Source organism: Pagrus pagrus, assembly GCF_965226575.1.
Source record: "Pagrus pagrus genome assembly, chromosome: 16".
Lineage (NCBI taxonomy): Eukaryota > Metazoa > Chordata > Actinopteri > Spariformes > Sparidae > Pagrus > Pagrus pagrus.
In genome coordinates this window covers 10,263,517-10,278,028 of record NC_140200.1, presented here as the reverse complement: position 1 = coordinate 10,278,028, position 14,512 = coordinate 10,263,517, and the positions used below count along the sequence as shown (strand labels likewise).

General features: G+C 45.5%; 1 protein-coding gene across 1 annotated transcript in view; it reads left to right on the top strand.

Annotated features, from left to right (window-relative positions):
• Positions 1-14,512, top strand: part of LOC311271148 (tyrosine-protein phosphatase non-receptor type 14-like) — a 40,944-nt gene that overhangs the window by 20,850 nt on the left and 5,582 nt on the right. The window contains exons 4-16 of the mRNA XM_084376670.1: positions 3,112-3,209; positions 4,148-4,215; positions 4,543-4,613; positions 4,737-4,824; positions 4,933-5,021; positions 5,160-5,247; positions 5,437-5,519; positions 5,739-5,799; positions 7,248-7,326; positions 8,488-8,957; positions 9,052-10,377; positions 12,237-12,377; positions 13,443-13,661. Of these exons, the coding sequence (XP_084232796.1) occupies positions 3,112-3,209; positions 4,148-4,215; positions 4,543-4,613; positions 4,737-4,824; positions 4,933-5,021; positions 5,160-5,247; positions 5,437-5,519; positions 5,739-5,799; positions 7,248-7,326; positions 8,488-8,957; positions 9,052-10,377; positions 12,237-12,377; positions 13,443-13,661 (2,881 nt within the window). The remainder of the gene's footprint in view (positions 1-3,111; positions 3,210-4,147; positions 4,216-4,542; positions 4,614-4,736; positions 4,825-4,932; positions 5,022-5,159; positions 5,248-5,436; positions 5,520-5,738; positions 5,800-7,247; positions 7,327-8,487; positions 8,958-9,051; positions 10,378-12,236; positions 12,378-13,442; positions 13,662-14,512) is intronic.

Sequence of the window (14,512 nt, the reverse complement as noted above, 5' to 3'; positions counted from 1 at the left end):
AGTCCGTTTGCAACTACTGTATTTAACAATTGCCTAATAAATGGTTTATAAAGAGTTTTAACTCAGTTAACACACCCTATTTATGATAAAGTGCTCTACAAGACTCTATGTAAACTTTGATACTTTAGTTCAAATCATGAAGCAACTCAGAGTTTGTTATACTACAATATTTAAGTTTGTAATCTTGTCTGATAATTTATCTTTATATAGATTATGGGTCATACTGCCCAGTCCTAGTGTTGTACTGGATCATTTCACCTCTTGATGCCAGTAAAAAGTATTCAAATGAAACAAAAATAAACTGGTCACAACATGTAGACATATGCAGGTTTCGTACACAAGAAAACAAAGGTTTGTTTAAAGGTTGGGAACCGCTGTTCGTTCTGTGGCTCTTCCGCTGTCTTTTTACTGTCACGCTTTCACTTGTTCATAGTTATTTTAACAGTTTACCGTCCGCGTCTCCACCGCTGGCCTCGCCTATGTATAAACACCATCATGTTGTTACCATTGAACCTCAGAATGAGAACCAACCACTGTCGACCTCAACATTTCCCCAGACCCCATACGGAGAGCGCTGGGAAAACATGGAGAGTTTGTAAAAACAAAGTCCACAATCATTTGAAGGGTTTTTGTGTCCCGCGAGGCTCCTCCCCCTTTCAGACCGCATCAGGCTCCTCCCCCCCTCTCTCCTCCCCCCCCGATGCAGCCGCGGCGGTTGGGGTTGGCTAATTAGAGGGTTGCCACGGGAACGGAATGGCAGCTTAGCCAACGGGTGTAATGACAGGGTGAGGGAGGAGGGCGGGGTCAGATTATAGGCCCGGGAGTATGCTGAGTGGAGCTCAAAAAAGAAGAGAAGGAGAAGAAGTGGGGGAGAGAATGTGAAGAAGAATATGAGGAGGGCACACAACTCTTAAACTGTGAGGTTCAGCTTTAAGTACAGAGGGAGCTGATGAATGAACAAGGGGAGAGAAACTGTAGGAACTGAGGAATCAGCTCAAAATTATGTGCTTGAGAGTGAATGACTAAGCATGTATAGCAGAGTGGTTTCCACATTGTGTACTCTGGCATGTACACGGCCCGATGTAGCCGTGTGATGGAGCTCTCTCGGGCTGTGTGCGACTGCGTGTGCACGACAGAAAAAAGGTGCATCACAGCCCACATTGGAAAGACTCGGCCTGCGGTCACCATGGCATCAAACAGGAAACGGTGTGCGAGTTTTTACGCAGCCGAGCTCGGTCACCCTGACATTTCTCCCTTTCCTCCTGTGTGGCCGCCCCCATTCTTCAAAAGACAAACATCCAGTTGGACCACAGCTAAAAGTGGACAAAAGGAGCTCAGAAACTTAAGGAGCTCGGGGTATTTTGGCCTCTTGGTTTTGGGACTTTCACAGCGTTACGTGAAGGCCCAACATCATCTGAACAGTGTCATCGTATCAGCTTACACTTGGCAAAACCACCACTGCCCAAAAACAGTGTTTCACATTCGCACAGCAATGATCGTGCTGTCTTTTGTCCAGCTTGTGTTGGTCCTAACTAAGATTAAACTCAGTCCTGATTAGCATCAGCTCTATGTAACGTCCTATAAACAGACCTATAAACCATATTGTTTGGCCCCTGCTGGTGTACATTTGGCATTCCTCTCAAGTCAGAGATGAGTCACGGGCATTTCAAATAGAGGTGATTCACTCATTCCTCACTTGGATTCTGCAACATGCTTCTCTGGTATTGTTTTAACCGGCTAATGCTGTTGCCAATACTGTCTTGACGCATTTTTTCTGTTGCACAAACCAGAAGCAGAAGAAACACATCTCTCTCTCTCTCTTTCTCTCTCTGTGGTGTCTCGGTGGATGTTTGCAATCCTTCAGCTGCTAATGTGCAACGCCTCGAGCACAGCTCTTCTTACTTTCTTTGGAGAGATGTGTCGAACTAAAAACCCATCATGTTTTCCTACTCGATTTTTTATAAGTGGTGTTCAGAGACAGTGTGGCGAGTTGGAAAAATAACAGTAACCACCGACCAGATTCTGGTGAGTTTCTGAAGACTAATATGCTGCCACCCACTTTGTCAGAGTTTTTGTACAGTTTAGCCGGTAGAGGGGCTGTTGTGTGTCTTAGTGCTTTCACGTGCTCCTCGGATGATCCCATTTCCTGAGTTGGGAAGTTTCTTCCAACTCCAGTGTGTTCATGAGCTTTTGAGTGGAATGTGGAAACAACATGGACTCAGAGATGTGTTCAGACTAACATTTTTACACTGGTTGCACTGGTGTGCCCAACATTTTCATTTAGGTGCACCGGTACATAATAAAGGTTCATCCCAATAATACATTTTAATGTCTCAATACATTATATAAGTAAACAAAATATGTGTTGCACCCTGGAGCCCTTTATTGCTTTTGTCCCAGACTTATTGCACCACAAGTACATTCCCTAAAACCACGAAAATATTACTTTACCTGACTTGTTATCAGGGTTAATACTCATAAATAATCCTTTTGAACTAATGTAAGTCACTCTAAGTGGACATCGACTAACACGTGCAACCTCATACTATATTAATGATGTGCAATACATGAATATATGTAATATAAAAAGTTACATCAACCAAACATTTACTTTCATCCACCATGTTTTTGAGTTTATGACATCAAGTTGTTTACCAAAACCTTGCACAGACTTTCAAAGTTGTTGTTGTTGTGAATTCAGGGCCGTTCATGTAAATTCTCCCTGTCAGGAGCTAATTTTTCTAATCATTCAGACACCACATGATTGAGCATTGAGGCCACAGTCATGCTAACGGCTCTATAAGGCTGTATGTAGACGCAGTGTTACATTCAGATACATGCTAACACCAGTATGTTAACATGTGTACAGTGACAGTAGCATGCTAATGTGTAGAAAGCATGATATGTTTCCCTCGCTGACCAGTGTTTAGTATGTTAGCACTCTCATTGCATTTCAGATATTCGATCATAAATCAACGTTGTGGACTACAAAGATCAAATATTTTTCCAAACGCTAATTGTTTAAACTGCATTTTTGACCTGCCTTACAAATCATCCTCAGAATCTGAATAACACTTCCTTTTTATTTCTCCCTTCTGTCTTTCTGTCCAGGTATCAGTATTACCTGCAGGTGAAGAAGGAGGTGTTGGATGGACGTCTCCACTGCGGAGTAGAGCAGGGGATCAGACTAGCTGGCCTAGCAGTACAAGGTAAGAGACACACACGCATGCACACACACACGTGCATGGACAAACATCCCATGTGAATAATCTACCAGACGGAGACAGGCGGCATAAGAGAGAAAGAGTGAGCACAAACTCACACTTTCTCAGGTCATCTTGACTTCACTACCTAATATGGCTGCATACCACTGGGAGAGCCCAGTCCACTTGAGTTCCTATGGTATCAGTCCTGACACACACACATACACACACAACCTCCATCCATCTCCGCGGTCTTGTGCCTGGGTGCTGTCTGTGTCCCAGGGGGAATGTAAACAGACAGTTAGCTTATCGCTAGTTCCAAGGTTAGCCCTTAGCAGCATCAGGAAGACCCTTATCTGATGGGAGACGAGGATCCCGCGCTGTACTTCCTTTTGTCCGACAGACAGCAGAACAGCACATAAGACGCACTCAGGGGCCCTTTCTGAAGGACTGAGCATGTTAGATGGTGTGCAGGTGGGGATATTACTTCTGTGCTCGAGTACTTACAAGGACCAGAATAAAGGGGGTAGCTAGTTTACCTACTTGTTAGCCAATTAAGCTAAAAAGAAGCTTCTGCTCAAGGATTTTTTTCCCCCTCCTTAGCTTGTGATTAAAACATGAACATTCAAGTGGTTGAGTCTTGAGAACGCTGCGCGGGGACAGCGTCTAGAGACCACTGAGAGTAACAGTTTAGCAAGCTCGCTAGTTTTTATGCAAAGGCATACAAAAGTTGAGAACATTTTTGAAAATGTCAGCAAACACGTCACAACTCGTGGGCTCTCATCACTCAGAAAATTCCGACTTACGAGGTTGTGATTATCACACGAGGGGATGTTCATGTGGAGGCAACACAACACTCAAAAAAGTAGCTAGTTGCTGGATTTAAAGAGAAAAAAAAAACGTGTAGGAAAATTAACAAATGTACGTGTGTTCATGTTTTCCAGCCGACTTCGGGGACTTCACTCAGTTCATGTCTCAGGACTTCCTCAGGGAGTACGTGCTCTTCCCCGTGGTGAGTCCTCAAACCTTCACTCTTCAAATATATGTGTGTGTGTCTGTGTGTTGCCTGAAGGCACACATTCTCCTCCCTCTGCATACCTGAGCGACAGACAGAAAACAGAAGGAGAACAAGCTAGAATGTGAGTGACAGTACGGGCTGAGATAAAGACCTAGTGGCCACCAAGCATGTTGCATTAATGAAACTGTATTTGACTTTGCTTTATTGCAAGACGAGTGCTGTTCATTGCTACACCATTGACGACAGTTTAGCTGCTAGGGTGTTGAGGAAATAGATTGGTTAATCCTCCATCACCTGTCTTCTCTTACCTTTCTCTCTCAGAACTGGCCTAATGGAGACGAGGTGCTGGAGGACTGGACCCAGAAAGTTGCAGAGGAGCACAAAAGTCACTGGTACTGTCTAGCTTTGTTTGATACTGTATGTACATGTGTGCACGTGTGAAAAAGAGAAGAGAAAACGATTCAGAGACAGTGGGATACCTTGTACCTGACGCTGAATCTGTCTGTGCTTTCCAGTCGAATGCAGACAGCTGAGGCAGAGCTGCTGTACATCAAGGAGGTGGAGAAACTGGACGGCTTTGGTCAGGAGAGCTTTCCTGCTAAGGTAGATTAATTATATTATATTATGTTTTACTATATTATCACCCCCCAAACACACCTCTTTCTTTTAGTATGCGAAAATCAACTTATGATATAAATTCTTCCCCGGCAGGACAACTACACCAACGATATTTTCATCGGCGTGTCCTTCATTGGGGTGTTTGTCAAACACAGAAACGGCAGATCCATCATGCTCCACAAGTAAGTTGATTTATCCATTTTTTTTATCTTTGATAATGAGGAAGTGTGTATCAGACAAAGGAATGAATATGCAGGAAAACATTATGAATTTCGTGTGGGAAAATTCAATCCTTGTGTGCATTTTTGTGCGTGTGACAGGTGGAAGGACATTGGCACCATAGCGCACAACAAGTCAGCCATCACAGTGGAGATAACAAGCAGAGACGACACCATCATTTTTCACATGGTGAGTGTTGTGTCTGCACACGCGCACACGCACGCTTCACACAAGGTTTCCAGTGGGAAGTTAAACACACATTCTCAGATATCCTTGCACGGAGACAAACACGGGGCCAAGTTCGGTCTTGAGTTGCTATGAATACAAGTTTGCACGTTTGAAAATATTAATGTTTTCTCTGTGTGCTCGTATCTGCAGGAGGACATGGAAATGGCAAAGTACATCGCTCGTCTTTTCACGGCCAGACACAAATTCTACAAACAGAACAAGATCTGTGCAGAGTGAGTCTTGAGGACAGCAGAAGGCCATTAAAACGCTTTTATATCTGTCATTTGATTCTTTAAAATAGCATTCACCAACCCTTTGAAGGTTATGTGAAAAAAAATGAATGCCAAAACAAGCTGTAGGTCTCTACAACAAATCTTGAATTGATGACACAGAGTTCACAGCACTTTCAGTTTGTGAATCATCTTCTAAGTTGTCACCTCGTTTCTTTTTAGGCCCACTCACTCACCTGCACCGATCAGGAGGCGACCCACCTGGACCCACCGCATATCTCTGGTACGGTCAGAGTCATTTGCTCACTTTGTTTTAATATGTTTCATCGAGTTATTGCTCAGTGGTTTGACGCAGTCCTGTTTGTTATTGCCGCTGGCCTCTACAAATGAGAAGAGAAGCCAGGAGACAGACGGAGAATTTGCAAGGGAAGACAGAAACGAGCTGCGGTTAAGAGATTTGACCCCGGCTCTCCCACTCAGGGCAGCTCTTAATTGTGCCATGGAGCCTCGGTTTTAACGTGCGTTGGTGGTGTGGTGGGTGTTGTTGGAAAAGTTTGCAAGGGTGTTGCTTGGTCTGATTTCCGGTGCGACAATGAAGGCAGTGATTTGTGCTTCTCCCTCCCTGCTGGCCAGACAATGGCTCAGCTAAATGTGGCACAATAGCTGTTCAGTCAGGCCCCTGGAGTGCTCAGATGTCGGTCTGGAGAACCGCAGGCACTGGTGTATTGGTGTTTGACAGCTCCGCGGCCCCAGAGCGGATCCGAGTCGGTCACAGTCACCTGTTGTTCAGATGTAAGACAGAAGCAAAGTGGAGGAATGGCTTTAATTTCTCATGCCTTGAAAATCAGTCATTATCAACTCACCCCTATGCTGGTGGAAAGTCAGGTGAAGTTTCACAGCCCACAAAACATTTCTGGAGCTTCACAGCAAAACAGTCTTGCAGGATTCTCCTAAACAACTAAGGTAGATGGGGACTTGTTTTAAAATGTGAAAAAAAACCAACCAAAAACGCATAAAATGGTGTGATCCATGTCTCAAGAAGCCCTGAGATGCCAAAGTGATTTGAAAAGACGTTATTTGCATTTTTTTAAGCTGAAATCGTTAGCATGACTTTCCACCACCATGAGGGTGAATAGATAATGACTGAATTTTCATTCCTGGTTTTCCTTTAAGCTGCGTTTCCACTGCAGAAACTTTCCCCAGGAAGAGGAACCTTTGGAGTAACTCAGCGCGTTTCCACCGCAGGTCTAAATTAAGATCTGGGGACATTATTTTCTCCTCCAAAAATTCCCTGATTGGGGAAGTCCTTTCTGAAGGTACAGGAACCTTTGGGGTGGGGCTGAACATTTCTGAATGGATGAGTACTCGCAGCATTTTTTTTTCATCCTTCTATTTTTAAGAAACTACAGCGACAAACCAGTTTGTTATTTAATGTGCTTCCACACATCAACATGGAGTTACAGAAGAAACCAGACGACAGGTCGACCAAGTCCTTGTTAGTCACTAGTCTGCGAAAGGGATGTGTCATAACAGCAGTCACCTTTTTGAACCTTTGCAGGTCTATAGACTGCGATGGAAAGGCAGACAACAACAGGCTAAGGGAACCGTTTAGCTCCTTGAAAAGTTGTTCCTGGAGCTTAAAGTTCAGTGTGCTTTGTGTGGAAACGCAGCTTTAATTAAGTGGAACAAGTAATTGTGTCCTTTTAACTTTTAATGTGTTTCTTCATTCAGCCGCGGCCCCAGTCCTGTAACTTCCAGTCAATGCATTCCCAGTATGGAGAGCATTATCAGGACACGCAGAGCTCTCAAGGTAAAACCACAGACACACTCACTCACTCACACACTCACACACATACATACATTTAAGTCTCAACGCCTCCAGCTCACTGCTTTGACCACATTGTGATTGAAGCTCTCAGCCTGCCTGATAATAACTGAAGCATTTGAATGGAGCTAATTGTGTCTTTCCCATCAGGCGTGTGACTCACAGCCCCATTTGTATTTTAACAATCTCCCAGCCAATTAGAGCCCAACGTTCGGGGGTGCCGAGCGGTGACCTCATTTGTGCTCCACTCTTTCATTGACTCGTTCACACACTCAGTCCGCCTTATAATCCGAGGAGCTTCACTCGCGTCGGCTCGACAGTAAAGCAGAGCGAGTGGAAAAACATTCTGGGTGTGCTACTATGTGTGGGTGTGAGATCATTCTGTAGTTTGACCTCAGGCATCACTCTGGATGGAGATTATGTACGTCTGCCTGCTTGTGGGTTTGAGATAGTTTCACACGAGAGAATGCTCTGTTTGTTGAATAAAGAGGGATAACATGCATACCACTGTCTCCTTCATTATGGTGGGAAGAAAATCTTCCAAATCTATCCAAATTAGTATTACTGCTACTACTTCTGCTACTGGAAGGACACGTTCAGATTTACGCTACATGAGAAATACCTTGAGGGAGTCACAATTACTGCTGATCGACAGCTTTAAAAATGAAACCAGAACACTGGAAAACACCCGAAGCTCCCTCGGTGCAGCGTCGGTTCCTTTCACTTTTAAAGAATCAGGTTTGCCCAAAAGGACACACGAAGAATTTTAGGGTTACACTAAACCAACACTAACCAATCACAAGATTCTGCCGATGACGTATTTGAAAAAACATTACTTATCGCACACATTTAAGAGGTCAAATACACAAATGATTGAAAAAACGTCCACTCAAAGCACGGGCTGAGGCGGTCAAGTTTTTAGGGAGTCCCAGTAATTTACCAGGTACTGTGTTGTTATTGGTTCATCATGTTCTGTATTCTTTCAGTATCAGTTTTATGGAAAACTGAAGCGTATAGCACCAAGTGTTTAGGGTTAGGTTTAGTAGAGCTGTTTAAAGGGTTATGGTTGGCTCACATCATCCAAAAACATTCAAAATCTGTAAAAAAAAAAAAATCTATTTTCATTTTCCCTCTTTTGATTTTTAGATAGTATCTTCCATGACGACCCCTACTACAAGTCAGAGACCAGTCTGGACCGCTGCCCGGGGGACTTTCCCTTCCGCAACGGCACCGTGCCCAACGGAAGCATGTACAGCAGCCCCAGCCTAAGCTCCCTCAATCACTCCCAGACTTTCATCCCGCCCTCGCCCATGTCCTCCAACCTCAGCATCCCCGGCAGTGAGCTCATGCGCCCGGATTACATCCCCAGCCACCGCCACAGCGCTATCATCGCTCCGTCCTACCGGCCCACGCCTGAGTACGATGCTGTCATGCGGCAGAAGCGGCGCATGCTCCCCGCTCACCATGACCTCCACAGCCAGTCGCTGCGCAGTCTGAACATCAGTAATGCCTGTGCTTATCGGCAGCCTGAGGCTTTGGTGTATAGCCAGCCAGAGATGAGGGAGAGGGGCCCTTATCATGGCCTGGGGCCCAGTCCAGGACCGTACACATCACAGGTGAGAGAGGTGGATGCTCTGTGTTTAATTGTTTTTAAAATTTCTGGTCTTTTCTATATCTCACACTGTTTTTCTGTGAATGTTCAACTTACAGATCAGCTACAGTAAGCCTGTGTCCCATGGCCCTCATCAGGGAGGACCAGCCAGCAGCCAGGGCCCCTGTCACTCACCCTGTGTTAATGGAGGTGGAGGCAGCGGCGGGGTTGGAGGTGCAGGAAGCTCCATCTCTCACACTGTCAGCACACCCGAGCTGGCGAATACCAAACAACAGGGGACTAATGCGGGAAGCTATGCAGCTACAGCTAACATGCTGAGAAACCACATGTCACGCCCTCCTCCACCATACCCTTCGAGCTCCTTCCGCCCGGCCACCAGCACCCCGGACCTGGCCAGCCACCGTCACCGCTGCACTGCGGGCAGCAGTCCGGAGCTGGTTACCCGCATGGTGCAGCTGTCGGTCAAGACCTTCCAGCCGGACAGCTCGGCAGTGGTGCACCAGTCCCTGCAGGAGGTTAGCGAACCGTTGACTGCAGCTGCTAAGCACCGCTCCACCTTGGGCAAGAGACACAGCATGGAGGTGATCAGCAGCATGAGAGGAGGTGGAGGAGGAGGGATGGAGGGCATGGTGATGAAGGGCATGAATGCTCCCCTTCATCGGAGGAACACTCTCAGAGAACATGTAATGCCCCCTCAGCCTCAATCCATCCCTCCACCCCAGCCCCAATCCCCTCAGCCGCAGCCACAACCGCAGCCTCCACCTCCACCTCAGCAGTCGCAAGAGCTCCCCATGCAGATGCCTGCCCAAAAAGCCCCCGATGCTTCTGTAGCGCCGTCTGGGCCAGTGGCGTACCAGCATCAAAAGACTCTCTCCAATGCGACCATGCTCATACACAGTAGTGAGAGTGAGGAAGAGGAGGAGGAGGAAGAGGAGAGGCCTGAGCTGGATGTTCAAATCCCAGGACTCAATGAGGATATCAGCGTTCAGCTCCAGGCTGCTCTGGCCAAGCTGCCCAACAAACCCCCTCCAGAGTACCCTGGTCCTCCTCGACACCCTAGCAATGCTCAAATCCGAACCCACACCCACAATCACAACCACACCCACCACCACAACCATAATCAAGGACCCCAGAGCAACCAGGGACCAATGGACCCAAATCAAGCCCAGGGCCGAGGGCTCAAAGCTGGGCAGGGCCCAAGTGGGCCTGGAGGTGGTGGTAGTGGTGGTGGAGCAGGTGGTGGTGGGACACTGACCCGTGGGGACCAGGGTGGGGTGAATGGAGCAGTTTTGGGTCCGTCCATTTCAGAACCGGACTTGACCAGCGTGAAGGAGAGGGTGAGGAAGGAGCCGGTCAAAGAGAGGCCGGTGTCAGAGATGTTCTCCTTAGAAGACAGCATTGTGGAGAGGGAGTTCGCTCAAAGGGTAAGACAATCATTCTCCTTCATTCATCATTTATTTTATCCCAGTGCCAACACATATTTCAATAATCCACGTGATTTATTAGTCCTGAAATGTTTCCACAGAAGATTAAAGGCATAGTTTGGGTTTTTTGATTTGCGGTTATATGAGGTACTTATCCAAAGTCAGGGTATTACCTCCGCTAGATGCCAGTTGTCCCACCCCCAGTTTGGAGAATCACCAGGAGTACCGACAGCACTTTCCGAAGGCTATATAGATCTCACCAATGCCACCAGACTCCTTTGGCAAAAACAGTAATTTTACCTTGCAGGACACGGGAGTTGTTGGTTTACTGCTACCTCGATTGGTTAGCTTGTTTTTGTTTCTGCATCTGTTAAAAAAGTAGTAGAAAGCCTTGTGTGGCTCCAGAGGAAGCTGCATGTAATCTGATAAATTGCCTCCAGTGTTGTCACTCAGTGGCTACATTGCATTGTGGGTAATGTAGGCGCCAGGTTTTGAAAAGGAAGAAGAATGAAACAGGAGATATCTCTGGTTGTGTTGTTGATCATTTGTTTTTGAACTGCCCATAATGCCCATTACAGTGTTATAGAAGGGTGATGCTGGACCAGAGGACTGCTTTTTAAAACCTGGATCCTAAAGGACCCAATTGTAATTTAAATCAGACAAAATGTCTACATAATGTAGCTTTAATTTGGATTAAAATAATGAACATGTTATTTGATAAAATACATGAAAATAACTGTCAGCTGCAGCCCTATAACTAAGTAACATACACAAACATAGCGTCAATAACAGGCTCGATCGTGTCATATTATGAATTTTTATGTAAAAAACTTTATGCGCCCAACATCATCTTGTACTTGACAAAACCCCCACCATACTGGTACAGTTTTAAATATTTCAGTCTGTTGTTTGCTAGCTAGTTTCATAGCTCCTGATTAGTAGTAATCCGGGGTTCAGCACCTGAGAGGGTAGCACTAGGCTCTGAGTCCCCCCAGGCAGCTAAAACCCTTATAAATCCCTCAGATTATTCTTTGGGTTGGGTGTTTCTGTGTTAGCTCGGCTCTCTGTTAAGGCACAAACATTTGACACGGCACCAGAGTCCAGGTATAAGTTAAACCATATAATCGCCTCACTTAGTAGGTATAAACCTCTCTGTTCAGGGGTGACCTGGTGTGGCCAAAATATTTTACTTCCATCTAAAACTCCAAAAGCTGTTGTCCCTCATTTATACCAGCCTGTTTATCTCATACCTATAAGGTACCCCTAGTGACCCCCAAGCTGTTGTTTTGACTGTCCGACAGGGGATGAAGGAGGTGGAGAGGTGAAGGGTGGAGCTGTCCTGGAGGTTTAATAGCATCGGAGATTAGGAGAGGTAATCCGCGGAGGAAGGAGGGACCGCGCAATGTGGGTCAGAGTTTGGCTGCCGTGTTAGAGAGAGAAAAAAAGACTGACAGGGTGACAGAGGGAGCGTGTGTTCTGTAAGGAAAAGGAGGCCAAGGAGGTAGGTGGGAATAAACAAAGGACTAAAAGAACGATAAATATGAGAGGAAGGACAAAACAAGCATCAGAATTAAGTCGAGGCCGAAGTGAGATGGATAAGAAGCTGCAGTCTGCTCTTGAATAGGCTTTGTGTACGGGGCTTGTTAGTTCACACCTTTGGACCGGATACAAGGCGACTGGTACGGCCCGGTTTGCCCTACAAACCGGACACACACACGCACACATGCATGCGCAAATACTCCCCACCTACTTCCACACATGTGCACGCTCACCGATTTGAGGCCAGCGCAGGTCAGTCAGTCTCGCAAATGCTGCCGGTACCTCTGAGCATGACACCGGGATTTTCCTCTCTCTTGAAGACGCTGGAGAGACAGAAGATGTCCGTGGACTCCATGAAGAGGCCGCTGATGATGGCCGCCCTCAACGGCCTCTACGTGGCCCGAATGCCTGTCCCGGAGAGTCCCGCGGAGGAAGGCGCCAAGTCTGCCACGGACGAACGGGTAAGATTTTGTTTTCATGGCTTTAAATGTGTATCAGGAAGTATTTTTGAAAGATCTAGAAAATGTTTTTGTAGTGAGACATTACGTGCTATTGATTGATAAGTGATAACTTTTAAAAATGAAGGTGTTGTTGTGGAAATAATTTCCATTTTTTCATTGCTGCTCATTACCCAAATCTCCTTGGATGCATTATATTTAAAGATTATAGGTTATTAGTTGTAAATTCTGTGATTTTATGGTATCATGGTGATAAAATAAGCTTTTAAGATCTTTTTGACTCACGATTGTTCAAAAAGTACATAAACAATTTTAGACTGGAAATATGAACACAACCCGATTATGCATCTGTTGCTATTCTGGATTTACAGTTTTCTCATTCAATTCACACATCTTCCTTGTATGATTGGAGGATAAACGCCCAGCGGCAGTGATAAAAGAAGCTTGGCTGCAAATCTGAAAGACATTTACAGACGATTTCATTTCACAAATACTGTCTGTCTGCTCCCTTTTCGAGTGTGGAGGTGTGAAACCCGGCCTTTGTCCCGACTGTTGCTAAGCTAACGGGGGCAAGCCCTAAGTGGGCTGTGGAACGCGTGGCATGGTGGTGCTTATCGCCTCTAGGCCCGTCGGTATGTTAAGAATGTGACCCGAGAGAGAGCGAGCGAGCGAGCCGCACAGAAAGAGTGATAGAAAGATAGAGAGAGAGAGAGAGAGATGCTGCCCTCTCAAACATGACTGGCCTAGTAAACACGAACCCCCCACCAGGATCACTGCGTATTCTGCTCTCTTACAGCTGTGTTGATGCATTATGCATACTTTGAGTTCTTTGATATAGAAGTCAGTGTTGAGCTGTGAGTGATGACGAGAGTTTAGCGATGTGGACGTATATTATAATGAGATCCCCCTGGTTTGAATAGTCTCTTAGGTATGGTGGAATGTAAATGAATAAAAGCCTCTTGGGGACTGAAAGAGAAACCTCTGAATGATGTGTTCCCTGGTATTCAATGACTAACACCCCCACCTCTCTTTCTCTTTCTTCCTCTCTTTCTCTCTCTTTCTTTCCAGTGTAAGACCTTGGAGTTGAAGCTGGAAGAGGAGCGGGTCTTCACTGAGTACGAGCAGGTTCCCAAGAAGAGGGCCGACTGCGTTCTCACCACGGCGACTCTGCCCGAAAACACAGAGCGCAACCGCTTCCGTGACGTGGTTCCGTATGAAGAGAATCGGGTCGAGCTCGTACCGAACAAGGAGAACAACACGGGCTACATCAACGCCTCGCATATCAAGGTGCGCTCGAGGGGTCAAGGGTAAAAGTGTAAAAGTGAATTAGGGACTTTTATGAAACTTATCTGACGCAGAAGTGCTCTTACTCTTTCTCTTGGCGCGTCAACACTGAAACTTAATGGTGGATCACGTGCCAGAAGCATTTTATTATTATTTATTATTTATTAAGCATTATATGGAAGCCCTGAGAGGCAAGTAAAAAAAATGGTTGTGATCCATTTTCTAAGGCTGATCTAAATGTTTTTTTCTCCTGTTTTTATGATTAAAAAACAGGAGAAAAAATGTTTAGCCTCTCAGGGCTTATAAGATCTCAAGTTCCCTTAGTGACCGACTTCTGCACAAAGTGCCACTCTGCTCACGGTGCTCAGTTTCTGAGAAATAATTAATGTAAAAATCCTATATATTATAGAGATTTTAACCTTACAAAAAGCGACAGCAACATCTGGCGGGCCAAAAACAACTGGCAGCCCTGATCTGATGCTTCCACTGTGTGTACTCATGAAAGGTCGAAGGTCTCGCTACATAAATAAGTTAATATCGTCCTTTTTGTTCTTTTGTTTTTGTTCTTCTTCACGAACATTGTTTTCAGAAAATCCTTTTTAAAAGGTTAACTTAGCTTAAGTAGCTAAATTTATAAAGAAGCGTTCAGTGTATCTGAAAACATTGAAATAACCAGAACACATTTTAACCAAATGTCCAGGAAAAAGGAGAATGGATGTGCATTTCCATCCACTTCTGTCATGTGAATATTGGGAGTTGGTTCATTGGTTCACTTGGTCCTCCAGTCGGGTAACAACTGCAGAGGAAGAGGGAGGAAACATGATGGAAACTGGAATATATGTTTCATTATTTAC